Genomic DNA, 26,837 nt, shown 5'->3' with positions numbered 1-26,837 from the left:
AGGCTAGATTATGTATATGAAAAAAAAAAAAAAAAAAAAAGATAGTTGCTTATGTACTACTTAGTTGAGAATTTTTTAGAGTAGTCCACGTTAGCCAATTAAGAGGAAGATCATGGGTTTAAGGAACACTATCCTGTGAGAAATATGAGATCTAGGTGGTTTAGAATGAGTATCCACATACCCACGACTACAGGGACTTCATTCTACAGGTACTAGCTCGAGAACAAAGTACGGGTGAAGGATGAATTTCCTTGCCTTGTCATGAGCAAGGATCAACTGACCTTGCTATCTACGAGACAACATAGCTGGGTTGGGTAGGATGGGAAGAAATGGAAATAGCATGCATTCTCCTTGCTGCCCTATCGAAAGGGCTAAAAGTCAGCCAAAAGCGCTCTACTAGTTTTTGCTTTCATTTTCTCTACATTCGGTATTCTCTATTACTGTACATACTTGATGAAGTCATCAATGTAAACCTTCTAGCCAATATTCTAGTTTGCATTTTCTTTGTCAGGTTCTTTGTGTTCATCCTAACAGTACTTGGCAGACATTTTTGCGAATTAAGTAGTTGTGGATAAGATCACATGAATTCCCTTACCTGGGCACCTCATACTGAGGGAAGAGTTCAGCAACCTTGGCAGCATAGTCCGAGTAACCAGCTATGGCCTCAGCACAAAAGTGTCTTCCTGTTGCTGATTTGTTTTCATACACCAAAATATGTGCTAATGCAACATCCTTAAAATGCACAACTCCGATAAAGACGTCCTCAAATGTCTCATTGCACCCTGCCGAAGAACAGAAAAGCCAATGAAACTTCATAATAGACGAATTGTTATATGATTTTTCTCGATGGAAAACGGAAACCTTCAAGATACACACAGATTTAGGAAGCCATCAAACAAGCTAAGAGTGATTTTAAAGTTCGATGAGAAAGAAAATTGTGAGTTTATTTCCAACCAAACTGTTCAACAACTACCCTGCTGCAAATCAATGTCTTCATAAACTGGAATTTTTAGCTGCAATTTGTTAAAGTCGAAATTGAACTTTATATCTGCAATTTGAAGAGAGTATGCTACAAATCAAGAGAGAAATTACCCTTGAGCAGTTTTAAAAGCATTTGCATGCTAGCATTAATCCTGGGAGGAAACACAGGGCCCATCACTGTGCCTGGATTAATCACCACCACATCCAATCCTTTCTCCTTGGCAAAATCCCAAGTAGCCTTTTCTGCTAGAGTTTTCGAAACTGAATACCACAGCTACAAGAAGATGAAAAAAAATCCAAAAAAAAAGGGAAATTAGAAATCTGGTTACATTTTCAAATCCCAACTATTATGCAATCATCACAAGAACTCCGTCTCGTGGACTTTGGTTGACAAATAGATTCAAGAAATTCATATAAACTGTCATGAAAATACGAGTTTCAAATTGATTGGGAGAAAGTGAACATGCACTATCAATACGAGCTTCAGATCGTTAGGTTTCAAGCCGGAGTAAAGATTCAAAGCATGTAAAGCACTCACCCCCTTTTGCTTGCAGTAATCAATATCTGTCCAGCATTCTTCATTTATTGCAACATTCGCCGGCCAGTTAGGGTTCGGAATCATGGCGGAGATAGAAGAAGTTACCACTACGCGTTGTACCCCAGCCTCCTTAGCCGCCGTCAGGACATTGATAGTTCCTTTGATAGCCGGATCCAGTAAATCCCTCTACAAATTTAATCCGAGTGTAATTTCTACAAACTATGACCTCAAAGCATAAAATAGAACTTGCATTTCTAGTGCTCGTGAGATAATATCGCACCTCAGGATCTTCTACAGGGTCAACAATGCAGGGAGACGCAACGTGGAAGACGCCGGCGCAACCAGAGATGGCGGCGGCAATGGAGTCATAATCGAGGAGGTCAATTTGGAAGAGACGAAGACGAGCATCCGCTCCTTCTAAAGCCTCCAGATGCTTCGTTTCGTTCTCATCCTCTGCATTTTTCGATCAAACATCCAAACCATCCATTCGTTAACATGCGGAAATCAGATACAAATGATAAGCAGCAACCGGAAGTTTTAACGGCAAATATTGAAGAAGATGAACAGAAAGGCGGAGAAAGTGGGAGTGTTACTGAGATTTTGGACGGTGGCGTGAACGGAGTAGCCGCGGAGGAGGAGGAGGTGAGCGAGCCAGGATCCGATACAGCCACTGGCGCCGGTGACACAGACGAGTTCGGGTTCCTCGGTGGTCGACATCTCTGGATTGAAAAGAATTTGGCGTTGCCCTTCACTTCACTTCACTTCACTTCTTAAAAGAGAGTGATTTTGGGAAGGACGGATATATGCTTTACTCAGCTCGGGTAATCAATGGTGACCTTACAAACAAAATTCCACACAGTGAGACCCCCTTGAAGGATTTTTCCCTTTTTTTTTTCTTTTTCTTTTTAAATTATAAATTTGTTAATTTATAAAATTTATATCTTATTTTAAAATTTTAATTTTTTTTAAATTTATTTACTAGAATTACTTATGCTCACTAGCTTCGTTTTGGTTCGATTCCAAGGAAGAAATTTTATTTATAATTATAAATTAAAAAATAATAATAATGCTCACTAAATTCGTTTTGGTTCGATTTGAAGGAAGAAATTTTATTTATAATTATAAATTAAAAAATAATAATAAGTGATTCGATCTCAAAAAAAGATATAATATTAATTTTTAAAATTTTAAAAATTTAAAGCATATAGTCCAAAAGTTTGGAATCCTAATTGGACAAATATTTTAAAATACTTTAGCTCAGTGCCATTTACTCGGTACCCCGTAAAGTTTGTTTATTTCAAAAACAATATTCATATGACGAATATTTAATATCTATCTAGGATAATTAACGTACATATTCGAACATATTAAATATATTTGTTTATTAAAAAAAAATTGTGTATAAAAACTAAAAATTAAATAGTTACATATAAAATATTAAATAATTTAATATTTATAAAATACTTTTAATTAATTATAATTATATATTGTATAATATAGGTATGTTTTGCAACTTTTAGTGATGAATATTTTAAATAATTAATAAAATATGAGCGAACAAATTGATGTTTAGTGTTATATTAATTAATTGATTAATTTAAATAAAAATTACATTAAACGTTAAATAAAAGTACAATGCTTAATTAAACAATTTTATTTAATTACCGCAAAGAATTAAACGAGTATAAATTAATTAGTACGCCAATAATTAATAATAGAACTTTATATTAATTCGTACGCACAACCTGCCTTTGGGCCACCTGAAATTCAGACAATATAATGTTTCATGAGATTGCTTCTAAAGCTTTACCAAAACTCTCCTTCTCCAGTTCTATAATTTCTCCGCGTTAAAAATTAAAAATGTGTCTTTGGTGTTAGGAATTACGGACCTTCACAATGGTTTGATATTATCTACTTTAAGCATAAGCTTTCGTGACTTTGTGCTTTTGGTTTCCCTAAACCAACTCATAACGATGGAGATGGTATTCCTTACTTACAAACTCATGATTTTTCTCTTAATTAAGCGTGTGTTGAACTAATCTCCCAATAATCCTCAACAATCCTCCCCTCCCTTCAAACAAAGTACACCATAGAACCCTCAAATAGCACCTCGACTCCTTTTCTGGAGCCCTCAAACAAAACACACCCTTTGTTCGATACTTGAGGATTCTATAGATATGACTAAGTGAAGGGTATGATTCTGATACCATATTAGGAACCACAGACATCCACAATGGTATGATATTATCCACTTTGAACATAAGCTCTCATAGTTTTGTTTTTGGTTTCTTCAAAATGTCTCACATAAAGATGATATTCCTTACTTCCTTATTTTTAAACCTATAATCTTCCCAGTATATATGCCACTGCATGTAAATTTTTGTTAGCCAGCTCCTTTTGTTGGGTGTTTACTCTCGATCACTGTTTTGAGGTTAACCCACTAAGGATTTGACTTACCAAAATATGACCTCCTCCTAAGATTACCTAATAACCTCTTCTATTTATAACCAAATCATCTCTAACTAATTACCAATCTACCCTTATCAATATCCTACAAATATTCCAAATAAACTCCTACCAAGACACACAATTATAAGAAAATAGTCACCGGGGAGAATTGCAAGTGGTTTTAACTTGAAGAGACAGTTTAGAAAATTTTTAATACTTCCTCCCCCGTAAACACGGATCAAATGTTTAAGGTTCTTCGGTTCAAAGAATTTCTTCCTTCAAATTGTTTTTTTTGTTTAATCTATTTGTTTCGGTATATTTGATTGTGGGACATATCTATAACAGCTGTGGAGAAATTTTTTGTGTTCCTGGGGTAAGCTGGGTATGTCATCCTCGACCAAGGACACCCTCTTAGGCAATTCTATAACCTAAAAGGATAGCTAGAATGTTTTGACTAAATGCTTCTAGAATTATTCTAAGTGAGGTTTGGCTAAAAAGTAGTAGGAGGAATTCTCAAGGATCCTCCAACTCCCAAGAAGAACATTACCTTTGTTGATTCTCTTTGCAGCTCTTGTTAATTTATACCCTACTCACCTACAAATTTCTTTTTAATGCAACCTGAAAACAGGATATAGATGCATATCCTATAGAACAGCAGATTGTTTTCATAAAAATCCTTACATGGCTTGATGCTGAAGATTCACATGTGTGCAACTTTTGATGTAACGTTAAAGTCCACCGCTAGCTGATATTGTTTTTTCTTTTGGGCTTTCTCTTTCCGGCTTCCCTCAAGGTTTTCAAAACGCGTTTGCCTAAGCCCACGCTAGTAGATATTGTTCTCTATGGGATTTTCTTTTAAGGTTTTCCCTCAAAGTTTTTAAAATGCGTCGGCTAAGAAGAGACTTCCATATCGATGTTTCGTTCAATCTCCTCAACCAATATGGGATCTCACAATCCACCTCCTTCAGGGCTCGGCGTTCTCGCTGTCACACCGTCCGGTATCTAGTTCTTATACCATTTGTAACCGTCTAAGCCTACCGCTAGCATATATTGTCTTCATTGGGCTTTTCATTTTGGGTTTCCCCCAAGGTTTTTAAAATGCGTTTGTTAGGGAGAGATTTCTATACCCTTAGAATATTTCGTTCTCCTCTCCAACCGAGGTGTGATCTCACATTTAATTGGCGCATAAGGTAAGTATTTGGATACAAGGGTGAGAAGGCCTACCTTTAGCTGATATTGAAGCGCCAGTTACACAACCAGCGACTGCTGTATTGGTTATATCATGTTTAGCTCGAGCCTATACAGATGGATGAAGAATTAGATCCCATAAAATCACAGGCCCGGAATGAGAGGGGAAAAAACGATCATGTGCACAAGACACGAAATCGATACCTTTTCTACAACACATTCTGCTGCTGAGAAAACAAAGCCCATCACTGCAAACGCTTTTCAGAACCCCAACTACGCCGTCCCATCTGTTTTGCAGTATAAACAAAATTGCTGTTTAGCAGACATCTCGTCTTGCATCAATGGATTGTCCAATACACCCAAAAATAACCCAGGAATAATCCAAGCCCACACCTGCAAATATTTCAGAACAGACGTGACCAATGGTCTATAGGTATAGGTAAAGATCTCGTATGTTGAGAGGGAGTCTCACCTTGGCTAATTTAGAGAATAATCATGAGTTACATCTCCATTGGTTGATGCCGTTTGGAGAAGCCTAAACAAAGACACGAGAGCTTATGCCCAAAATGGACAATATCATATCATTTTAGAGGTCCGAGATTCCTAACATGATAGTCTAAAAGAAAAGTAATGTAATAATAACTCAAAAATTATGATCAAGGCAGCATACACAACCTCTACACAGTACAGTGGCTGCTCGGAGTAAAGTAGCAATGTTTACCTGAGAAAGATTTGTGAGTTTATAAGCCTCTGTTGTGTTTTTTCCATTATAAATACTCTCGAACTACATGAATTCATGGTTTTGTGTTAAGAATTTCATGGTTTTGTGTTAAGAATGAGAAATAGAAATAGAATTGGGATAGAAATATAATCTTCATTAATGTTTAGGGTCTAAAAAGGCCTCACACCAATAGGGAGGGAGGGAGTATTGTTTGATTATAAATCCATGATCCTTTTCTAAATTAGCCAATGTGTGACTTTCACCCTCCAACAATCTCATTCTAAAACTAAGATAGATCACTGTTGTATTGGACCAAAACAACGAAGATATGTTTCGCTGATGGCGAGAGAAACTAGAGCAGGGTACATGAGTAAGAACGCGGGAAAGAATTTACAAAAAGGAACAAGAAAATTGTATTTAAAGGAAACAGAACAAGAAATAGAAAGAAACTGGCCGACCTACCGATGACTCCACTAACAACACTGCGAACTGCACAGTTGTTCCAAATATCTTGGCCGCGAATCTCTTCGACTGTGGGGATCCTTATAGGCTCAGTTGGAGGCTTCTCCGAGAGACGATCTATATCCAGAACCGGAAGCCATTAAATTGGAGAGGGAAGTAATGCGAAAGGAGAAAAGCTAGAACAACGGGAAATCTGAGCAGAGGGAAACCGGAGAACGCTAAAAGCCTACCCTACTGGGAGGGGAGCTAAAAGCCCAGCGGGTCTGGTGTTGGGTCCCGCCCTTTTCATTTTAAGCGGGTCAATGACTATATATATATATATATTTATTTTTTTTCGCATGTTGACCTCCGATCCCGTAAGCAAAGCTCGAGATAATGGGGTTCATAAATAAGGGTTGGCCTATAAAGATCTGGTTCCTTCATGAACGAAGTTCAAAATTAATAAAAGCTCGTAGAACGAGTTCATGATTTGTATAATATCCTACCTTCTTGTTCGTTATGACTTGAGTCAGCCATGTGGCACCGGGCTATGTTTCCTTGTGTATTGGTTCATTATTGACTAAACGAAAATGCTTGCTTATGACCATGCTGATTGTAGTGATGGGCCTCCTTAAGTCGTTGACGAGTGAAAAGAAAGTGAAGTTGGTATTGACACATTTGATTGGACGTAGACAAATATAGATAGAGAGTGTGCAATGAGGGATAAATCACTAGGTAGCCAGTCTCTAGATCGGCTAGAGTGAAAGGGCGACATTTTTCCTATTCCAAGCCGTGGTACTGGGGTGATGAGCTTGCAGATCATATGTGTGTATCTCGAATGAGTTTCCTCTGCGGGGACCTTTTTTTCATAATTTGGCGTGGGTTCATTTATTTAGACATAGATTTTGATGGGTTAAAATTTTCGTCAAATTTAGACCAAATGAAAAAATTAGGATTTTGGTTTCATTATTTATTAAATTCTTGAAAATTAATTTGTTGTGTCCATTGAATTGGGCCGGCCCAAGTCAATGGAATGGAAACTTTATCTTCAAGTCGCGTAGGTTCTATACGGTCACATAAATGATTCAACCCTAACACCACGTCCTCTATAACGTCTCTCTCTCTCTCTCGAGTTAGCCCTAAAAAAAGCTGATGTCTGGGATGTACGATCAAGGAGGGGACGCTGCTCCTCCGTCTTACGGTGCCCCTGGGGGTGGTGGGGGATACGGTGGTGGTGGTTATGGTGGAAAAGGTGGTGACGGTGGATATGGAGGCGGAGGCCGGGGAGGCGGCGGCGGTAGAGGCTATGGTGGACGAGGTGGCGGCGGAGGTGGAGGCTACGGTGGTCGAGGTATGTACTTCTCTTGTGTTCTTAGATTTTTTTTTTTTCTTAGTCGTTTAGTGACAAGAATCTGTGGGTGAAATGAAGTTTCTTGGTAAGAAAAAACCTAGGAATTATTTATACTTTATTTATAAGTCTGATCGGAAGGCCTTCTTTAACTGTTGGTTCGACATGTTTTAGTTTTTTGAATTGATTTGTAAAACTTTACTTTTGCTCTTAGATGGGTGTGACTTGTACTTGGTACTGAATTTTTCAGCGATCGGATCTAATAGTGAAACTAATAGTGAATTGTTTTTGTTTTCCCCTAAAATGTTGCAAGCTCTTCCACGCCTCAATTTCTTTGTCTGCGTTTTGATGCGATATAGGTGGCAGTGGCGGAGGGGGTTATCAAGGAGGAGATCGCGGAGGGCGAGGCAGTGGACGTGGTGGCGGAGGTGGTCGTGGCGGAAGCGGCAGAGATGGTGATTGGGTCTGCCCTAATCCTGGGTATGGCTTGTCCTTTATTCATTTATTACTGACTTCTTTTGTTTTAGTTTATTTTCATGGGTATACTGAACGGCTCCCATTCTTAAATGCAGAAATTTTAGACATTTACCTAGGAAACTTGTCTCATGTTTGTTTTATAGTTAAAACTATGTTTTTGTGTTTTTTTTTTTTTTTTTTTTGCCATATAGCTGCGGGAATTTGAACTTTGCTAGGAGAGTGGAGTGTAATAAGTGTGGTGCACCCTCACCTGGGGGTGCTAGCGGTGGTGGTGGTGGTGGTGGTGGTGGTGGTGGTTTTAATAGAGGTGGAGCTGATGGTGGTTATAATAGAGGTGGAGGTGATGGGGGTTACAATAGAGGTGGAGGTGATGGGGGTTACGGTGGTAATCGTAATGGCAGAGGTGGTAGTTTCCATGGTGGTCGAAGTGGAACTCATGATGGAGGCCGAAATGAAGGAGGGAACAGAGGTGGTAACTCGTATGGTGGTCACCAGGGAGGAGAAGATAGTGGTTACAGTCAGGTTCCCCCTTCCTCGGCACCCTCATCTGGTGGCCTTGCTGGCTCTTATCCACCATCTTACCATGGTGGAAGTGCAGATTACGGGACTGATGCAGTTCCTCCTCCTGCAAGCTACAGTGGAACTACATACCCTCCAACTTATGGTGGTCCATCTGGTGGCTATAGTGGTGATAGTCTAGGTGATGGGCGGAGTTCTGCCGGTCGGGGTGGACCATCAGCTGGATATGACGGCGGCTACAATGCAGGTGGTAGAGGTGGCTATAATTCTGGTGGTAGAGGAGGAGGAAGCTATAATACTGGTGGTGGTAGAGGTGGCGGTTATGGAAGTACACCGGCAGCAGAGCCAGCGCAAGTTAAACAGTGCGATGATAATTGTGATGATTCGTGTGATAACTCTAGAATCTATGTTTCTAATTTGCCAACAGATGTGACAATTGATGAATTGAGAGAACTATTTGGTGGAATTGGTCAAGTAAGTAAGCTGCTATTCAGTTCTATTCTGTTGCTTTTGGTATTCTATCTTTATTGAAAAGTGTCGGTACCATGTGATTGTTAATTCTATATTAGACAATGTCTAAACTTTCAAAATATATTTCCATGTCTAGAAAGTTACTTTTGGTTATGTGGCAATTGTTTGTGATAGATATTCTGTCTTCTTTAAAACGTGTCGCGATATGTGGCATTCCTAATGGTTATTTCATTTTTAAAAAAATAATGGGTATACATTCATCTATTTTCTAAATGAGTTGTCTTTTCATGTTTAGAAGTTATGTTTTGACTTCTGATTGAGACAAGTGTTAATGATGTAGGAAGGTCTTGTAAGTCTAGCATACTCTTATTGGATATAAAGTGGTTTTGGTTTCTCAAAGTGCTGAAGGATCGTTTTTCAGCATTGCCTTTTGCATTTGGCATCAGATAATTAACTGTTTAACTGAAGCATTTTTTTGCATTTTTAATTTGAAGATTGGAAGAATTAAGCAGAAGAGGGGCTACAAGGATCAGTGGCCTTGGAACATTAAAATATATACAGATGAGATGGGAAATAACAAAGGCGATGCATGTGTATCATACGAAGATCCCCAAGCAGCGCATTCTGCTGGCGGTTTCTATAACAGTAACTACTGTGTTCCTATAGTATTACAGAAACAATAATAGCTATTATGGTTTTAGTTTTAGTTTGAACTTTTCTAGGTATTATTTTTGGATGATCTTGTTTTTTTAATTCTCAGATTATGATTTGAGAGGCTATAACATCAGTGTTGCAATGGCTGAGAAGTCTGCACCGAGGGCTCCACCTACATACAACCATGGGTACTTGCTTTGCCATTATTCTTTCAAAACAAATAAACAAGTCCAAGTAAAGTTAACGCATGCATATAGTACTGCACTAGTTCTTGCTTGTTTTTTTGCTGATAGGCCTGAGAAATTGGCAAATGTAATTACCAGTAAGAGCTAAGAGGATTTTTGTTTCTCATTTCTGCAACTGTTACACTCCCTTAGCTTTCTTCTTCATACACATATACACAGGCAGAAAAAGATCTTGTTGGCAGAATCAGGATATAACAAGATGCAGTTTTGGCTAAAATGAGATACTGTTTGATATCCCCAAGTTCATGCTATCTCGGAATTCTGTTTTTTTTCCTTGTGAATTCTCAATAATTAATAAGGGCTTGATATCTCAAAGATGATCCTATCAATGATGCACTTTGTTTTGATTTTTTTCTCTGAAACCCAAATATATCTAAAAATTAGGCTTTGAATTAAATTAGCCTGTCATTTTTTGTGTTTAGGATGAATTATTTGATTCTGTTCTTTCAAAATTCTTTTTGTGATTGTGTCATTTCTTCCACAAATTCCAACTGGGCTAATTTTTTTTAGTAGGTTACCATTTCCTTGTTCTTGAGTGTGAGGTGTGGGTAGATACAAAAAAGAAGCCTGAGAAATCAAAGTAACCTTCATGCCCAATTATACTAAAGAGCTCCAATCCAGAAGAATCGTACTAAGTTGGTAACTACAAATAATTTTATTAACAAATGCCCACAAGGATGTGTTAAACCTAATAAAAAACAAAAAGGTCCTCCAAAGATTGTGCGAAATAGCCCATAACAAAGCCAAAAAAACAAGACTGCCAAAGAACCCTTCCTTTATCACGTAAAGGAGGATTCAAAATCTCCTCTAACAACGTACAATTGATTATAGAAATACTTGACTGTTACATTTAGAACATGTTTTTGTTTAGAATGCTACACATTCTTTAAATACTTCAATTGTCTGGATGTGCGTTCACTTATATTATTTGTATAATTATTATGCTTTAGAACTTATTTTGTACTTCAATATCATGTACAGTGGTGGTGGTAGAGGCGGATATGGAGGTGGTGGGGATAGGCGCAGAGATAGCTATAGGGATGGAGCCTCTGGACCTGATAGACATCAGCATGGTGGAAATCGATCTCGTCCTTACTGAGAAATTCGGCATTGAGCATTTTATGTAATGGGAATTGTGATCTTAGTGTTTTAATTTTGTTCCATGGCTGGATTCTTGAATTGGAGACCAAAGAGGTAGGTTGTTCACTTTCTTGGGCAAGAGACCTCTTTGCTTGCTCCTTTTTATCTAATATAGTGTTACCTGGAGGATTATAATCATGCTCGGGCTTGAGATTAATGTAGTTGTGTGAATGTTTTTTTTTATAGAGGCAGGCGGATAATCTCCAAACTGCTTGTTGCTAAGGTAGGTGTTGATGTTTCAGGTGAGTGCTTCTCTTTCCATAACCATTCTTAGAATTTTGCACGAGTGGCTCTGATGTATAAAGCTCCACCTGAGCTCAGATACATCTCTGTTGGCTCCTAATGCAAGCATATCTTAACCTATAATCATCATTTCTGCATTCATATTTTAGTTACTAAATATTAACTTAACATAGTTTATTTATTATTTATTTGTTAGGATGACTGTATAATCTGTCTTATTCCATAATTCGTCTTGCATGTGTTCAAGGCTTACTTGTGATATTTGATTTTTTCAAAAGAGAAACAGACAATATCATATCAACAAATAACTCGTAGGTTACAGTGTGGCAAGTTACATATGTGAAGTAAAATGGTTAAGTGGGCCACCCGTAGAATTTTGGAAATATTTCGTTTTTGGGACTGGGATTTTGCTGTTGGTGCAATAATGTCTGACTCCAGATTTTCAAAAGACTCATTATAGTTAAAGGGGTAAAGCAAAACTAATGTTATGGATTGTGATGCCCTGGCACTGCCATTCACATTCGGTCGATGCGCGTTAGGCTTCTTTGGAGCTCTGTCATGGAAATATTCAGCAATAACTTTGGAATTGTGTCATAGGAGTTGGATTGTGTTGGTAAAAAAAAACTTCTGTACTTTTTTGTTTTTGTCTAATTACCTAGGATGGAGAGGTTGTTTTATTGTTGCCTGGTTGATAACATTTTGCATAAGCTCGTTTGTTCGTACGAGCAAAAGAATGGTAATTTTCTGTATGTTCATTATTTTCATACATCTCTTTTGGCTCTGTTAAGTGTTTTATAGAAGAGTAAGATAACATTTGAAACTCGAGATTATAGATTCTAACATCCCTCGTCCCAACAGTTCAATAAAAGCTGTTTGAATGTGAACTGGATTTTTAGGCTACAAACCGCCATTTGTTGACTGAAATCGAGTTTTCAATTTATGGATTGATATGTACTATTCCTGAAAACATTGTGTATACGTTTCCATGGTGGGATTATAACACTATTTTAAGTCGCCATATAACTAGACGCTTGTAAACATTTCAAACATTTCAAAGATACATCAATTTATGGATTGTATTGATGTTGATATCAATTTCTACTAATAAATTTCATTTCATAATCAATGAAATGGAAAAGATGGAAAAAAAAAAAAAAAAAAGTGCAACGCATGTTTCAAATGCAAGGTTCTAAGGAGGACAAGATGTTTCCAATATCATTTGCGGGGGAAAAGAATCGGTGAATCATTGTGTCAAAACTTAACGAAACCCATGATATTGACCGCCCTTTCAGAACTGCCATGGGTCACCCAGTTAAATTTACATAGTAGTGGCGGCCAAACCTCCCCAGCGACTCTGGATGAAAGGAACTTACGATGCGAAAACAGAGCATACGCAGCTGTATTTACAACACCTTTCATTGTGTATGCGGTGGTGCTGGTTGTACGTGGTAAGGCGGTCCATGTGTTGATGGTGCGCGTGCATATGTATCGACGCCAGCTCCTCCCTGAACCTGAAACAGATCCACATCCAATATTATGGAGGTGTAGAGGGAGATTTGATAACTATAATTGAGAATACATCTAATCAATCTGCGACACAAATAGATAGAATGGAACACTTATGCTACCAAAATGAGTTTAGCTTAGTGATTAGGACACAACTTCCTTTCTTTGAGGTTGAGGCCCCACCTCTGCATTCAATCTAACTCAACAGAAACAAACCCTATGCATGACACACTCCAAGTTAAAATTGTGAGATCCCACATTGGTTTGAGAGAGAAATAAATCATTACTTATAATTGTGTGGAAACCTCCCCCTAACAGACGCGTTTTACAACTGTGAGGCTGACGACAATACATAACGGACCAAAGCGGACATATCTACTAGCAGTGGGCTTGATCTATTACAAAAATCCTAGGTTTCTCCTTATCCATTCAAGGGTTGTTATAATAGTCCCAACCCAAAATTCCACCTGTTTTAAGTAGCAAGAAACTAAGTGCATGTTCCCTCCTATAAAACTTATATTTTCCATTAAAAAGGAGCATCCTTGTTGCTGGTTCATAGCATTGGTCACATAAAGGTATGGTTGGAAATGCTTTTTTCAGTTACAAGATCGTCATTCAAGTGTTTGATAACCGAATCTTTAGATGCTCAGTGCTCTTCTCTTGCTAGTCAAACACTATGGCTGAAAGCACTCTGTAAGTACTTTTTCAAAAGTTGTTTTTATATTACTTTCAAACACAATACTTTTGAGTCGGGAGTGAATTTGGCATCCCAAACATAGCCTAAGTGGAATGGTTACTTATAGTTGGTAGTTAAACTTCATGTTCCAATGCCCTTGAATGGTGTTTACCAAGAGTCAAGGCAATACCAGCCCTGCACTAAATTGTTGAGCCATGAAACTAATACAGACATAGAGCAGATACCTGATGCATGCCATAAGGGTCAGAGGGATATGAGCTCCCGCTGTATCTCATGTCTGGATGGCCATAAGTTGCAGCATAACCCGGAACTGAATGAAATTGCATTGTAAAGAGAGTCAGGGACAAAAAGAGGATGATGCATAGGTTACCTAGGATGGAAAACAGGCTTACAAGGACTCGTTACAGCTGACGCAGCCCTCGCTCTCTTTTCAGCATTGGCCAGTTCAGCATGCAATTTTTCAACTTCCTGGGACATGGAAACCATACCCTTTTCCATTGCCTCACTCTGCTCAAGATTACTAGCGTGTGTTCTTTTCTCATATTCAATAGCAGCCCTGTCCAGATCAACAGCACATAGCAAGAGGTAAATGCCAAATCTCAATTATGCTTTCAAATAAAAATAACACTCCACTGCATTTCTTCTGCATAAAAAGAACGATTCTACCAATTCTTTTGTCCACTCTGTTACAAAATATCATGCTGTTTTGTCTTACAATCAACAAGCAAGAAGAAACAATGGAGTTAGCTATAGAAAATGATGAAACTTTCACATGCCCATAATCCTCAAATGAAATTAACTTACACTTTCATTCCACTAAATTTTTTTCTTCCATTAGCTTTTTGTTGAAAGATATTCTTTTTGATTCTAATGGTTCAAGTACCTTCATGATATTTAATACAATATTTGTGTGAAGAGAATTGTGCCAGTCTAGTAGTAGACAAGACCTATTGTTCATGCAATAGGGTCCTAGGATCTAATATTAGGCAAGACATAGTTTTAGCACCAAGTGAACAGATATTAGGACTGTTTCCTTGAACAAGCATACTTCTTTTTATTTGTAGGATGAGATAGTCTTAATGTTCTTGAACCATGCCTTACAAAAGTAGCCTCTCATGTAAACACATATTAATTTGGGACTTGAAATCAACCACTACGAAGAGGTGTCACTTCTTCAAAGCTATAGCAATGTCGATAACATAAACAACTAGACCAAATGAACAAACTTTAGGAGTTTTGATTGGTTCAAGTAGGTACCAACTTCCAAAAAATTGAAAGAGAAGACATTAGCATCACAGCATTAAGGCTCTAAATTTGAATTGATTATTTGATATCTTCTTTGCGGCGAAAACATATAGATATAGAACAATTAGAATGGAGTATCTCAACAATCAAATTCAGGAACAAGAAAAGGGAGAGACCTTGACAGCCAACTCAACATATATTGATGCTTTAATTTGAAGAGGCAATTTCGAGCCATAACGGAGAAAGAGATAACAAGAACAACTTCCTAAAAGAAAAGCATCCAAAGGAGTAATCAAAATTTACCTTCCTCTTTGAATTTCATGGTGCATTCTATCAATTTCACCTTTAATGGGCGGCAATGGCTGTGAGTCAGAGGAGGCTTTAGTAAGGCCGTCGCGAACTGCTTGCAACTCCGCCGTTAACTCTTGCTTGACGGTACTCAGCTTCTGTATATCCGCCCGCACTTGAACGAGCTCCGCCATCATCGCGTCCATCGCACGAACCTCGGCGTCCATCTTTAGCGATTTCTCATAAACCTCCCTCACTTCAGCGTCTCTCTCGGCCTTGACTTTAGCCGCAGTGGCCGATAGGTGCCGAAGCTCTTGATCAGCCGCCGCCAGCTCTTGCTTGAGCGCCACGTGACTGGCTGCAAGCCGTTGGTTATCATAGATTAGCGTTTGAATCTCTCGGTGCTGCGCAGATATCCGATCTTCGACAAGGATTGTCTGGTGAGCCCTCGAAGAACCACCAACGGAAGACGAGTGAGAAAGACGATGATGAGCTCGACGATCGTCAGTCGGGCTTCGGCTCAACGGAACTTCGCGTCGTTTCAAGGCATTCGGCTGATGGCTTCGTCCAGCCATGCCTGTAGATAGCGCGTTCCTCCTCTTTCGATTCTCTTCGTTATTCACAAACAATCAGATGAAATTCGAAGCCAAAACGATCGGAGATATCGAATTTTGGCGATGGCAGTTCACATTTTGAATCCTTATTTGGAAGGGTTCCGTCCGGTCGTCGTTTGGTTGGCCGGTTGCCGGGTTGCAGTGGCGGGTGCGGCGATAATGTGTACCAATGGGCTTCACTTCCTGGGCTTTACGCTCAAACCCATTTTATTATGACTTTATTATACACGATTATGAACCCACCTCCCAGTACGGGTAATTTACACGAATACCCTTTTTGCTACTTTGTGTTATAAAATAATAAAATAATAAATTATTTAACACTAAAATTAACCTCCATCAATGTCTATTAAGAAATATTTTCATATTTTAAATAATTTCTAAAGTTTTTGTTCATGTTATTAACATCATTAATGTTTTTTTCTTTGAGAAATCGCTTTAAAATAAAATAAGAAATTATTCACTAATTTTATTTGATTTTTTCATACAAGGATAAAACCACAATTCACGCATTTAAGTAATTATTTACAAAATTAGGTCTCGGTGTCATTTCATATAAAATGCTCATCCCCATTTTCAGACTTTGAAGAACTAGTCTTTCCCGCCAATTAACTAATGCCGTGTTCAGTTGCGGAGCAATACTCTCTCTTTTGTTCACGGCTTAGAAGCCGAAGGTTTGGCTATTCACTCTTAATTCTAGCTCATTCATTCGAATTTCCATTGATAATCTTCCGTATATTGTCGATTGTTACATTTTCTTTCATGCTTTATCGCTTATGATTTCCACAGATTAGATGATTCTACTCTGCGAATTCTGGAATTCTTTTCCGCTTCCAAAGACACGATGTCGTTGATGGATGTCAAATCCGGAGTAAAAGAATTACTCAGCTTTGAATCTCTATCTATCATTCGTGAAACTGTTGAGAAAACTGATGATCAAAAGCTTCTAGTCATCGAGTTTCTTGTTCGAGCTTTTGCTCTTGTTGGAGACATTGAGGCTAGTATTCATTTGCATAAGTCTCTGTGATCGTTCAGAACATCAGAAATTGTGCTTTTAGATTAGTCTTTTTTGTTGTTATTTTGTTTAGTCTAAATATGGTATCGTGTTAATAAAACCGTGGTTATTCACTTTTGCTTGCTATCTAAGTTTTGGTGCTTTCTAAGATTTCATCGTGGGAGCACCGCAACATTTCCCCTCCTTAAATCACCTAGTTTTGGTATTTATATTCTATGCTAAATGATGAACTTGTTAGCAGATGTGACTACCTATTTCTCTAAGTTCAGCTTACACTTCTTATGCTTCTAGAGTTGCTTAGCTTTGAGATATGAGGCCTTGAATTTTCGGGAACTGAAGTCTTTTAATCAACCAAGGCTTCAAGTCTCACACGCGGAATGGTTAAACTTCGCTGAGCATTCATTAAACGCTGGCTTTTTTTCAATTGCTATAAAGGTAAGGTAATTTCTCCTATTTATGCAACTGCTTAAGATTTTCTTTAAAACTTTGGTTAGGTAGAGGAGCCTGTCCATTAAAAGTTCTATATATTATGTGTGTTGGATCCCTTATGTAGCTAAGCATATTGAGTATGTGAAATGTGAAGTGAGATTAAATTCTTAGTCGAGATGTATTTGTCTTTCGGGAAATTAAGAATCGAGCTCTACAATTTTGGAGATTTGCGGAATGGTGGTGCTAGTAGTTCATAAGGAAAAGCTTTGAGTGGAGAATTCTTAAATAGGAAAGAATAGCTCGGCATAAACGCTAATATTGTGGCTAAGTTTTAAGAAAGAGGAAGAGAATATCATCAAATGCATGTGGAATGCATGTGAACTGCACATGATCCAATGTAACTAACTTGAGGTGCCTAATATACAATATCAGAAGAAAATATGATGCATGACATTACAACAAATCCTATTGCATAACGTTCTCCTGTTATGAGGTTGGTCATTAAGTAAAGAAAACAATAGGTAAAGAGAAGCTTTGTCAGAATGTTTTCTAGACTAAAAATGGTTTGAATTGAAGAATATGCTTATTTATTACATGCTCACGAACAAAATGATTGTAGGCCTCAACGAGTTTGGAATAAACACTGTTATTATAGCAAAGTAAAATCGATGGCGAGAAAGGAGAAAAACATACTGTCCGTTGCACAACTTCTACCCATTAGTGCAACAACATTAATTTTATTTCTTCCATTCTATCAGGTTAAGTTGGATGTGATCAAATCTAATCTAGATGCACGACTCTGTTTTTCACCGTATACCTATTAACTTTTTGTTTTTGTCATTTTTTTCCATATCTTGTGTCTTATTGTCGTATTTCAGCTCTAATCTTTAGTATTCAGTGGGTTTTTCTCATGATACAAAGAAATGATGGTGAATATTCAATTAGAGTCTCATTCAATACGGTGAACGTATTTACATTTTTTTTTTACAGGCATATGAGCAAGCACTGTCAAGCCTTCAGCAGAGTGATACTGCAAACTACACATCACATGGTTCCTCTAAATGTGCGGAAGTTATTGAGAAGATAAAGAGACTCAAAGATCATGCTCTGAAATCAGCTGGTTCCCATTCTGGTAGGGATCTTAGTTGAGTTAAAAGATTTGATGATTAAATCAATCACTAAAAGTGACTGCATACGTAGAGTTCGATTTTGATTACGAACTGACTATTCCATTTTCTGTTAGAAGGCCTTATATCCGTTGACAAATTGACTCTCATGAATGAGATTTCTGACGTCCTTGAACCTTCGGCTTTCTGACCCCCTTTGTTGTTGCAACGTAACCTAGCATCCAGTTCTTTCATCATAATACTATCTTCAAATGCCTGATGATTCAAAGGGAATATAAAGAAAATAAGATAAAATTAGTGCAAATGCCTATTGGTTCTAATGCACCGTTTTTATAACTAATAGTATAGTCTGGCATTCAGATAATCTTGTGAAAATAAAATTAGGCTTCTAGTTCTTGCATTCATCTGATTCATTGCAAATTGTCTGATTAAATCAGTTCAGGCTCTCACATCTGAGTATTTGAAAAAGAGAGTAACTGAAAGGAACAGAAAGATTTCTTCATCCTGCACAAGAAAGTTTACGGCAAGCACTCTATTCAGAAATGGTATCAGAAACCATAATGCAAAAAGGCTGCATGAATATCAAGCTTTGGAGGGGTTAACCAGTGAATCGTACAAAATTCAGATTCATGATCAGTCCTACATATAGTCTCCTTGCATATCCACCTGACTGGATAAATGTTCAGGTTAGTTTTGCATGCATCGGTAACATGAGTAACTTCTCCTTTTATCAGTGTAATGGTTCTTTATACTATGTAGCTTTATAATGACAGTACCTATGTATTTGTGAAATCTGATGGGGTAGTAATCCCATAATTTGCCTAACTATGCTAGGAGTGAAAAACGGAGTACTTAGGAGTAAGGTTGAAATTGATGCCGTGCATTTGTTCTGTAACGAAGAGGGTGCCAGACTTGACTGCACGGGTGATGCAAGTGATGTTCGGTGAGAGTGAGTGAGGTAGGAAATAGATGAGTAGTTTTGCGAGAGAATGAATCTAATAACTTAATAGGGATCGTTGAGAGAGGAGTCCTACATCGGTTAATTAAGGGGAAGGTCATGAGTTTATAAGAAAAGAATGTTATTTTCATTAGTACGAAGCGTTTTGGGGAAACCAAAACCATTAAAGCTTATGTTCAGAGTGGACAATATTATACCATTATAGAGATTTGAGATTCCTAACACTTCTCTCAATGGTGGTTGACATAATTAGAAGAGTCTCTAACAAACTCACTGTAGCTGTTTTATCCTGAGTTTTTCTTTTTTCTTTTTTTTTTTGGAAGCGTCCCTACAAGCTGTTGGCACAAGCCGTTGCAGCTGCTATGTGCCTGCCTGAATAGATTAAGATATGAATCAAGGTCCATTTTTTTTCTCCATGCCAAAAGAATAGAGTTGCAGTTCAATAGCTCTTCCACCATGAATTTATTATTGCTTATATCAAAGATTTGCTCTATAACTAAGAAACACCAACATTTTAGTTTGGCTGGCGTATCTGTGTCCAGAAGATGTGTATAAGTGCATGCTTGGGTAGATGCATTACCAGACGATTGTAAAAGCAATAAAAATACTGTTATTTTGACGCTTTTCATTTTTTGATTTTCTTACTGTTATTTTGACGCTTTTCATTTTTTGATTTTCTTACTGTTATTTTGACGCTTCAGAATCTGTCTGCTTCCTTTAGGCAATAGGTTACTCGACCTTTTTATCCAGAAGATGAAGTGAACTGCTACAAACTTATAGTTTCCATGTCTGGGAGTGGATCGGGGAGGCTCGCTGGCAAAAGAAAAGTGCTTCCACCGAAACTCCAGTTGAACTCAGTTCGGTGGAAGTCCAAGTCGCCTCTCCCCTTCTAACCGGTATCTTCTATCAATATCCAAATTTCTGCTTCCATCATAATGGCAATAGCCACCGTTGTTTTTGGGGAAATTTTCTAGCTCTTATTTTAGCTGCTGAATATGACCAAAAATCAAGGTGATTAAAATGCAATGTGGCCCAGATATTGGGCGCCCTATCTCTGGTCTTTCATCCTTCAAAATTACATTAGAGAATCGTTTCTAAATGTAACTTGGAAATTTCAAATTTTTTATGACAACTGTTTCGCCTAATATTGGAGATTGGTAGAATGTAGTCAGTGACCAGTGACCATATACCGTCATGGTTAGATGTAAGAGAAAAACTAAAAATGCAAGTTTCACCATGTATTCAAAGAATTAAAAGAGTGAGACATTGAGATAAAACACAATCAATCAGATTCCATGTCTAAATTACTATTTGCTCTTCAACTTTCAAAATAATAAATTTCGTTTTAAAAAATCTATTAAATATTAAATTAAAAAATATTTAATTCATATGTGATAGATTGATTAATTTTTAAAAATTTTAAGGATCTATCCGATGTAGAATTTAAAATTTTGGGAAGTCTTGGGTGCAAAAATATACGGATCTACCTAAGTTGGCTAAATAGAGGCAAATTTTATAGTTCATACACCTAACTTAATTTAACCTTCCACAATTTAGAATAAATAGTGTCATGGTGATGTTTGTCTAAGGAGTGTTGCCTATGATTGTATATCGAATGTCTTGATCATACTTGTCTAAGGTGTGTTGCCCATGACTCCATGTCTGATCCAAACTTCATTTTACTTGCTTTTATGTTAGTTACGTCTTTACTATTCTTGTGTCGAAAGGGGACATGACTAATTGTCAATTCTTCTATCATAGATTGTCTTTACTATTCTTGCGTCGAAAGGGGACATGACTAATTGTCAATTCTTCTATTCTTCTATCATAGATTATGTTGTCAATTCTTCTATCATAGATTGTCTTTACTATTCTTGTGTCGAAAGGGGACATGACTAATTGTCAATTCTTCTATCATAGATTATGCGCTTTTAGAGATGCAATTGTTGTTTACTCACTTTTAGCCTATAACACTGTTTTCTTTCAAAATGCACATTTTATAAAACATTTTTTGTGAAACGTGACTCGAGACTTGAATATATGTCTAGATTGTCTGTAAAGTTTGATTTTCACACAAGTGACTTGTTGGCTGGGTTAGAATACAGGACAAATTGTATTATTTCTTTTAAATATTTTTGAGTTTTTCTACGGATGTGATTGGAGGGATCCACCATGGCTCACTTTTTGGAGGAGAAAAAAGAGAAGAAATTGCAGCATGTGCCATTAATATTAACTCGTACAAAACCTGCTCCCAAATAGGAAAGAAAAGAGAAGGATTTTTCATCGAAGAGAGAGAGAGAGAGAGATGGGTTACAGTTCGTTGCTGAAGAGCCCCAAGAAAGAAGGAGAAGAAGAAGAACAAGAAGTTCCAAATTCCATTTGGGACGATTTCAAAGCCTTTTTTGAGCTCAGCAATGAGGAAAAGCTACCGCTCCAGCAGCAGGAGAATTTTTCCATCGTCAATGGCGGTCCACTCAATTGGGACTTGATGGATCATCATTCCAACCACCAGTTTTCCCTCTCTGAAACCAAAGCAAACCACGGCGGCCATGGCTATGGCATCGAGGCGGAGGCGGAGGCGTTCAGCCGAGTCGTCCCAAAAGCTTGCTCCTTCGACGGCGATGGCGTTATGAAAAGCAAGAAGAAGGCTTCGTTGAACTTAAATCTTAACTACGAAGAGGTTTCGGAAGCATGGTCCGGCCGCGGATCTCTCTGGGCCGGCGGCGGTTCTTCTCCTTCCAACCCAACCCACAACGTTTATGTAAGTTGTAATGATCAATTATCGTATTTCATTCTCTATATTTATATGCCCATGATCCTTGACTACCTGTATATATATATATATATAAAATATGGTTGTAAAACAGATGGGAGAGGTTCCAAGAATGGAGGAAGAAAGAACAAGAAGGGTGCTGAGGTACAGGGAGAAGCGGCTCACCAGATTGTTCTCCAACAAGATAAGATACCAAGTTCGTAAGCTGAATGCCCAGAAAAGGCCCAGAATAAAGGTCACCCATTTCACTAAATGCTTCATTCCAAACCCCAACAAAACCTTAATAAAATTGTGTGTTTTTAGCTTTCATTTTGTTTTTTTTGTTTTGGCTCACAGGGGCGTTTTGTGAAGACTGTTTAGCCACAAAGTTCAAAATATCTCACCCAAAAAAGAAAAGTATCCTTTTTTTCTTCCCTTTTTTCTCTGTGAATATGCTTTCTTTCTCCATTCATTCTGTGCATGAAAATATCTCAAATTTTGATTCATTTCTTTGATACTCACAACAGCTTTCCTGTGGCTTTCATTGTCGTGGACCCTCCAGACCCCAACTTGCCATTAAAGACACGCTCTGGATTGACCATTTACTGATATCACTCCCTCTGCAAGCATATATATTATAGCAATAGGGCTGCAGATTTAGACAGAACTTTGATGGGGATGTGTCGTTTCGGGTCTGATTCGGAGGAAGTCCCGAGTTCGAAACCTTTGAATTTGTAAAACTAAGACCACATTAGCTTAATTTGTATTAATACTGAGATTAAGGAGTTTCGTCATCTTTGTGACTGTGTTTTGCTCATGGGACCAAATTTGAGAGCCAAGTTGAAAAGCTATGAATATGAATTTGGAAGGGACTAAAGTTGTGATTTCAAAAGTGGAGGGATCTAATTGAATTATTTAAAAAAACATAAAGTAAATAAAAGCAATGAACTTTTTGCATGTGATTGAAAGGGAAGCCTAAGATATTTTGTAGTCTTTTTCATTGCTACCTTTCTTTTCATTTTGGATTTTTCTAACTTTCTTGGTCCTACAAAAATACCCAAAAGTGAAGAGCTATAATCATCACATGCTTTTAATTTTTGCATCCATTCATTGCTTTTTTTAATAAAATAAAATAAAAAGTTTTAAAACTCACTTGAATCTCTAAATCAACAAACTAAAATTCCTCTTTTTTCTTTTTCTTTTTTATGTTTCATGAAATATTAATGAGTAAAGATTAAATAGTCTTTTGCATTGCATAAAGTTAGGAATGGGACGTTAAAGAATTAAATTAAATACTTAAAAATATAGACTAAAATACAATAAATATATATAAAAAAAATTATACGTAATAATAATAATAATAAAAAAATCTCCATTTAAATTATGTATTGATTAATTATTCTATAATATTTTGTTCCAACATTCTCTATTACGACTAACTTATGTATTGCGATCTATATTAGCTCTTACTTCATCAAGCCACTCTTCAATCTAATGCTTCTCCTTAAGAAAACGGCTTCTTGATTCATTCATGGCTGTCAAACTCCTTGCTTTGAACCCCAATTTCTTGATGAATAGTTGTGCTTAATTCATGAACTTGAGATATATAATTTTATGGTATATAGGTAAGCAACCTTCTAATGATCATAACTCTATGCTCGGTTGCCAAAAATTGATAAGTTTTAGACCCCATGTCTTTATAGAAACGATAACTAAAGATTTTGTGAAGAATCCGAATCTATTCTATATTGAACTGTAAAGAAACAAAAAGAGAGGAGCAAGACATGAAAAGAAATGCAAGAATTTGGGTTGGAGAAAGAAGATGATGACCAAAGAAGTCAACAGTCAACCTAAGCCTCTCTTATACCTCTTCCTTTGATTTTTAAGTCTTCCAAAATCTAATTTTCTAGTTTTCTAGTTGTTACCCCCTACCTAATCAAATATCATTTTATTTTAACTTCTAAAAAAAAAATTATTATTATGAGACGGTCACGCTGTGACATCCTCATTAAATAATTTATCTAATGGATACTAATATGAATTTAACATCATCATGATCGAAGCTTATACAATTAACTAAATTAACTAGGTTAATTTGCTAATGTTAAAGAACGATGTAGGTATACTTTTAAAAATTACAATATCGTTGAAATTACCTGAATTTTGCAAGATATGGAAGCCATCTTCTTTACTGCCTGGTCAAACAACATGTCAAATAATTAATTAAATTCAAGAACTAAATACAAACCTTGAGAATTAAAAATAAATTTCATGAACTAAAAATTGATCTTGTACCCAAATTACTTACAAGTATTGACATTCCAAAACCATAATCGCCGCGGTTGGCGGGCTCAGATGCCGCCGTCATAGTATTAGGTTTCTATCACGGCGAGATCGAATGACACGTGGACTATGCGGTCAACAAATGATGGACACTCATAAACGACAAACGTAGCAAAACCTCTTTGGTTAATACCCGAAAGCTCATTCCACTAAGTTTTGCGAGGGTTGACTTTCTCTCTCATTTATCTTCAGCTCAGAAATCATTTCCGATGGCCGGAATCCACGTGGTGGTGATGCCTTACCCCGGCCGCGGCCACATCAACCCTACGATGAACCTCTGCAAATTGCTCGCCTTAACAAAATCTGATATTCTCATCACCTTTGTCGTCACCGAAGAGTGGCTCGGCTTCATCGGCGCCGATCCCACGCCTCCAAATCTCCGGTTTGCCACCATTCCTAACGTCATTCCGCCGGAGAGGCTGAAAGCCGCTGACATCCAAGGCTTCAACGAAGCTGTCGTGACTAAGATGGAAGCTCCATTCGAGCAACTCCTCGATCGGCTCCAGCCGCCGGTGGATGCCATCATCGGCGATTTGGAGCTCCGTTGGCCGATCGCTGTCGGACGTCGGAGGAATATCCTGGTGGCCACGCTCTGGACGATGTCGGCGACCTTCTTCTCGATGCTTTACAGAGCCGATATTTCCTCTCGAGTCCGGCAGCTGTCTTCCAATTGGATTGGTACAATATTCCTGTGAACTGTATACCTACGTCATGCCATTGATTTTGTATTAATTCATAATCCAAAGAAAAAGAAACCTATTATTATGAATTGTCTTCGACAGCTTAAAAGATCTAAGTTTTTTTTTTTTCTCCTCTTTGACAGAATGTAGATGGAGTAGGAGAACATGAATCAAACCTTAAACCAACCTAATTTTGATCTATTGCGTTGTTATTCTTGGCAGATAAGAAATCTGTTCAGGAATAGAATTATGGGAACACGTCAGTTGATAAATCTTCTATGTAAATGCAGATCATGGTGTTGAAGTGGATCAAATTTCAGGACTTTCTTCAACCCATAAAGCCGATCTTAGGAAAGTGTTTGAAGAGAATGATGGAAGAGTGATGGAGATTATCTTGGATTGCATATCCAGGGTGCCAAAAGCAGACTGCCTATTATTCACTTCTTTCTATGAATTTGAACCCGAAATGATGGAAGCTTTGAAACTAGAATTCCCATTCCCTATCTACCCGATTGGTCCTGCAATACCCTATTTTGAAATTGAGAAGGAACCTCGAGTAGCTAATGATAATGATGGCTACAATTACCAACAATGGTTGGATTCCCAACCTGCTGACTCTGTATTGTACATTTCATTGGGAAGTTTTCTTTCGGTCTCAGCTTCCCAAATGGATGAAATAGCTTCTGGGCTACGAGATAGTGGCATTCGGTTCTTATGGGTGGCTCGAGGGGAAGCTCCTCGGTTGAAGGAGCGATGCGGCGAAAGGGGGTTAGTTGTGGCATGGTGTGAACAATTGAAGGTCTTGTGTCATTCCTCAATAGGTGGGTTCTGGACTCATTGTGGCTGGAATTCAACTCTGGAAGCTGTTTTTGCAGGGATTCCTATGCTTACTTTTCCTCTGTTTTTGGATCAAAATCCCAACAGTACCCACATTGTTGAAGACTGGAAAATTGGGTGCAGGGTTCAAGAAACCAAGGTTGGAGCTGAAACATTAATTTTAAAAGAAGAAATATCAGAGATTGTCCAAAGGTTCATGGATCTCAGCAGCCCTGAGGGAAAGCAAATGAGGGATAGAGCCAAAAGGCTAAAAGAGATCTGTCACCGAGCAACAGGGGAGGGTGGATCATCTCGCCAAAACCTGGATGAATTTATAAGGAGCATTTCAAAAGGTGACACCAAATAGGATGGATGTCATCTATTCTATTCTGTCTAATACTTGGGATTCTCAATCCAAAGTTCACACCCCATAGTGTTCTGTTCTGATTGTATTACAGTGTTTTGAACCGATTGGCTTTTTTCTTCACTGTTAAGGGTTGGCACCATCTTGTGAAATAATGCAGGTGTAGTTTATTAACATGGAGAAGATTTGGTGTAAGAATTATGCTATAGGATAAATGTTACGAAGCTACGGACTTCTACAATGGTATGATATTGTCTACTTTGAACCTAAGTTTTCAAGCCTAATAGCAATGAAGATAGTATTCCTTACTTATAAACTCATGATCAATCTCTTAATTAGCCGACGTGGGACTCTTCTCCTAACAATCCACGGCAATAAATAATTAGTTTCCAAGAATGAGTTATGGAGCCAGATTATATACCGTGTTTCATTTTCATTGTGACCTTACTTGAGAAAATGATGAGCTCGTCTGCTCACAACCTGACCGGGCAACCGAGTGATATCATCAAATCTTCCCCCTGTTCAGAGAGTTAAACTAATGTAAATTAATGGGAAGTTAGCTTACATTATGCGAGTCAAAGCCTTGCCT

The 26,837-nt window shown here is 37.7% G+C and overlaps 6 protein-coding genes and 1 pseudogene across 8 annotated transcripts in view; 4 read left to right on the top strand and 3 right to left on the bottom strand.

The window, feature by feature from the left end:
- Positions 1–2,310, bottom strand: part of LOC111464845 (cinnamoyl-CoA reductase 1) — a 4,098-nt gene extending 1,788 nt beyond the window's left edge. Inside the window, exons 1-5 of the mRNA XM_023109094.1 lie at positions 2,113–2,310; positions 1,800–1,972; positions 1,520–1,705; positions 1,093–1,255; positions 596–782 (exon numbers count right to left, since the gene is read on the bottom strand). Of these exons, the coding sequence (XP_022964862.1) occupies positions 596–782; positions 1,093–1,255; positions 1,520–1,705; positions 1,800–1,972; positions 2,113–2,236 (833 nt within the window). The 5' untranslated portion in view covers positions 2,237–2,310. The remainder of the gene's footprint in view (positions 1–595; positions 783–1,092; positions 1,256–1,519; positions 1,706–1,799; positions 1,973–2,112) is intronic.
- Positions 2,311–3,229: 919 nt separating this feature from the next.
- On the bottom strand, positions 3,230–6,419 carry LOC111464849 (annotated as a pseudogene).
- Positions 6,420–7,398: 979 nt separating this feature from the next.
- On the top strand, positions 7,399–12,182 carry LOC111464812 (transcription initiation factor TFIID subunit 15b-like). Of its 2 annotated transcripts, XR_002714090.1 has the most exons (7): positions 7,399–7,668; positions 8,025–8,145; positions 8,334–9,135; positions 9,627–9,777; positions 9,893–9,974; positions 11,013–11,225; positions 11,358–12,182. XR_002714090.1 is itself a non-coding variant. In XM_023109055.1 (6 exons), the coding sequence occupies exons 1-6, from the start codon at positions 7,470–7,472 to the stop codon at positions 11,128–11,130; spliced, it is 1,473 nt and encodes a 490-aa protein (XP_022964823.1). In that variant the 5' UTR covers positions 7,399–7,469; the 3' UTR covers positions 11,131–11,324. The 2 variants fall into 2 exon arrangements, 1 of the variants encoding a protein (XP_022964823.1); XM_023109055.1 differs by lacking the exon at positions 11,358–12,182 and having other exon boundaries at positions 11,013–11,324.
- Positions 12,183–12,604: 422 nt separating this feature from the next.
- LOC111464813 (protein FLC EXPRESSOR-like) lies at positions 12,605–15,959 on the bottom strand. Its single transcript, XM_023109057.1, has 4 exons — positions 15,166–15,959; positions 14,010–14,173; positions 13,842–13,927; positions 12,605–12,925 (listed from the first exon to the last, which is right to left on the bottom strand). The coding sequence occupies exons 1-4, from the start codon at positions 15,723–15,725 to the stop codon at positions 12,830–12,832; spliced, it is 906 nt and encodes a 301-aa protein (XP_022964825.1). The 5' UTR covers positions 15,726–15,959; the 3' UTR covers positions 12,605–12,829.
- Positions 15,960–16,350: 391 nt separating this feature from the next.
- On the top strand, positions 16,351–20,525 carry LOC111464906. Of its 2 annotated transcripts, none has more exons than XM_023109187.1 (6): positions 16,351–16,438; positions 16,554–16,761; positions 17,071–17,214; positions 18,199–18,340; positions 18,773–18,940; positions 20,015–20,525. In XM_023109187.1, the coding sequence occupies exons 1-6, from the start codon at positions 16,380–16,382 to the stop codon at positions 20,053–20,055; spliced, it is 762 nt and encodes a 253-aa protein (XP_022964955.1). In that variant the 5' UTR covers positions 16,351–16,379; the 3' UTR covers positions 20,056–20,525. The 2 variants fall into 2 exon arrangements, with proteins under 2 accessions (XP_022964955.1, XP_022964954.1); XM_023109186.1 differs by having other exon boundaries at positions 18,773–19,021.
- Positions 20,526–21,454: 929 nt separating this feature from the next.
- On the top strand, positions 21,455–22,622 carry LOC111464884 (zinc finger protein CONSTANS-LIKE 6). The gene is made up of 4 exons (XM_023109159.1): positions 21,455–22,054; positions 22,161–22,301; positions 22,403–22,462; positions 22,573–22,622. Exons 1-3 carry the CDS (start codon positions 21,599–21,601, stop codon positions 22,424–22,426), a joined length of 621 nt encoding a protein of 206 aa, XP_022964927.1. The 5' UTR covers positions 21,455–21,598; the 3' UTR covers positions 22,427–22,462; positions 22,573–22,622.
- Positions 22,623–24,489: 1,867 nt separating this feature from the next.
- LOC111464946 (UDP-glycosyltransferase 87A2-like) lies at positions 24,490–26,427 on the top strand. Its single transcript, XM_023109234.1, has 2 exons — positions 24,490–25,066; positions 25,359–26,427. Exons 1-2 carry the CDS (start codon positions 24,598–24,600, stop codon positions 26,249–26,251), a joined length of 1,362 nt encoding a protein of 453 aa, XP_022965002.1. The 5' UTR covers positions 24,490–24,597; the 3' UTR covers positions 26,252–26,427.
- Positions 26,428–26,837: the final 410 nt, after the last annotated feature.

Source organism: Cucurbita moschata, unplaced genomic scaffold (genome assembly GCF_002738365.1).
Source record: "Cucurbita moschata cultivar Rifu unplaced genomic scaffold, Cmos_1.0 Cmo_Scf00031, whole genome shotgun sequence".
Lineage (NCBI taxonomy): Eukaryota > Viridiplantae > Streptophyta > Magnoliopsida > Cucurbitales > Cucurbitaceae > Cucurbita > Cucurbita moschata.
This window is presented reverse-complemented; position numbering and strand designations above follow the sequence as displayed.

Bases quoted from the DNA above. Each gene is read 5' to 3' on its own strand.
- LOC111464946 (XM_023109234.1), top strand. From the start codon at position 24,598: ATGGCCGGAATCCACGTGGTGGTGATGCCTTACCCCGGCCGCGGCCAC. The intron at 25,067-25,358 runs GTACAATATTCC...ATGTAAATGCAG, and splicing joins GCTGTCTTCCAATTGGATTG to ATCATGGTGTTGAAGTGGAT.
- LOC111464906 (XM_023109186.1), top strand. From the start codon at position 16,380: ATGCCGTGTTCAGTTGCGGAGCAATACTCTCTCTTTTGTTCACGGCTT. The intron at 17,215-18,198 runs GTAAGGTAATTT...TTTTTTTTACAG, and splicing joins TTTTTTCAATTGCTATAAAG to GCATATGAGCAAGCACTGTC. The intron at 18,341-18,772 runs GTAGGGATCTTA...TGATTAAATCAG, and splicing joins ATCAGCTGGTTCCCATTCTG to TTCAGGCTCTCACATCTGAG.
- LOC111464813 (XM_023109057.1), bottom strand. From the start codon at position 15,725: ATGGCTGGACGAAGCCATCAGCCGAATGCCTTGAAACGACGCGAAGTT. The intron at 13,928-14,009 runs GTAAGCCTGTTT...AATTTCATTCAG, and splicing joins GTCAGCTGTAACGAGTCCTT to TTCCGGGTTATGCTGCAACT. The intron at 12,926-13,841 runs GTATCTGCTCTA...GATCTGTTTCAG, and splicing joins ACCCTTATGGCATGCATCAG to GTTCAGGGAGGAGCTGGCGT.
- LOC111464812 (XM_023109055.1), top strand. From the start codon at position 7,470: ATGTCTGGGATGTACGATCAAGGAGGGGACGCTGCTCCTCCGTCTTAC. The intron at 8,146-8,333 runs GTATGGCTTGTC...TTTGCCATATAG, and splicing joins TGGGTCTGCCCTAATCCTGG to CTGCGGGAATTTGAACTTTG. The intron at 9,136-9,626 runs GTAAGTAAGCTG...TTTAATTTGAAG, and splicing joins TATTTGGTGGAATTGGTCAA to ATTGGAAGAATTAAGCAGAA.
- LOC111464884 (XM_023109159.1), top strand. From the start codon at position 21,599: ATGGGTTACAGTTCGTTGCTGAAGAGCCCCAAGAAAGAAGGAGAAGAA. The intron at 22,055-22,160 runs GTAAGTTGTAAT...GTTGTAAAACAG, and splicing joins ACCCAACCCACAACGTTTAT to ATGGGAGAGGTTCCAAGAAT. The intron at 22,302-22,402 runs GTCACCCATTTC...TTTGGCTCACAG, and splicing joins AGAAAAGGCCCAGAATAAAG to GGGCGTTTTGTGAAGACTGT.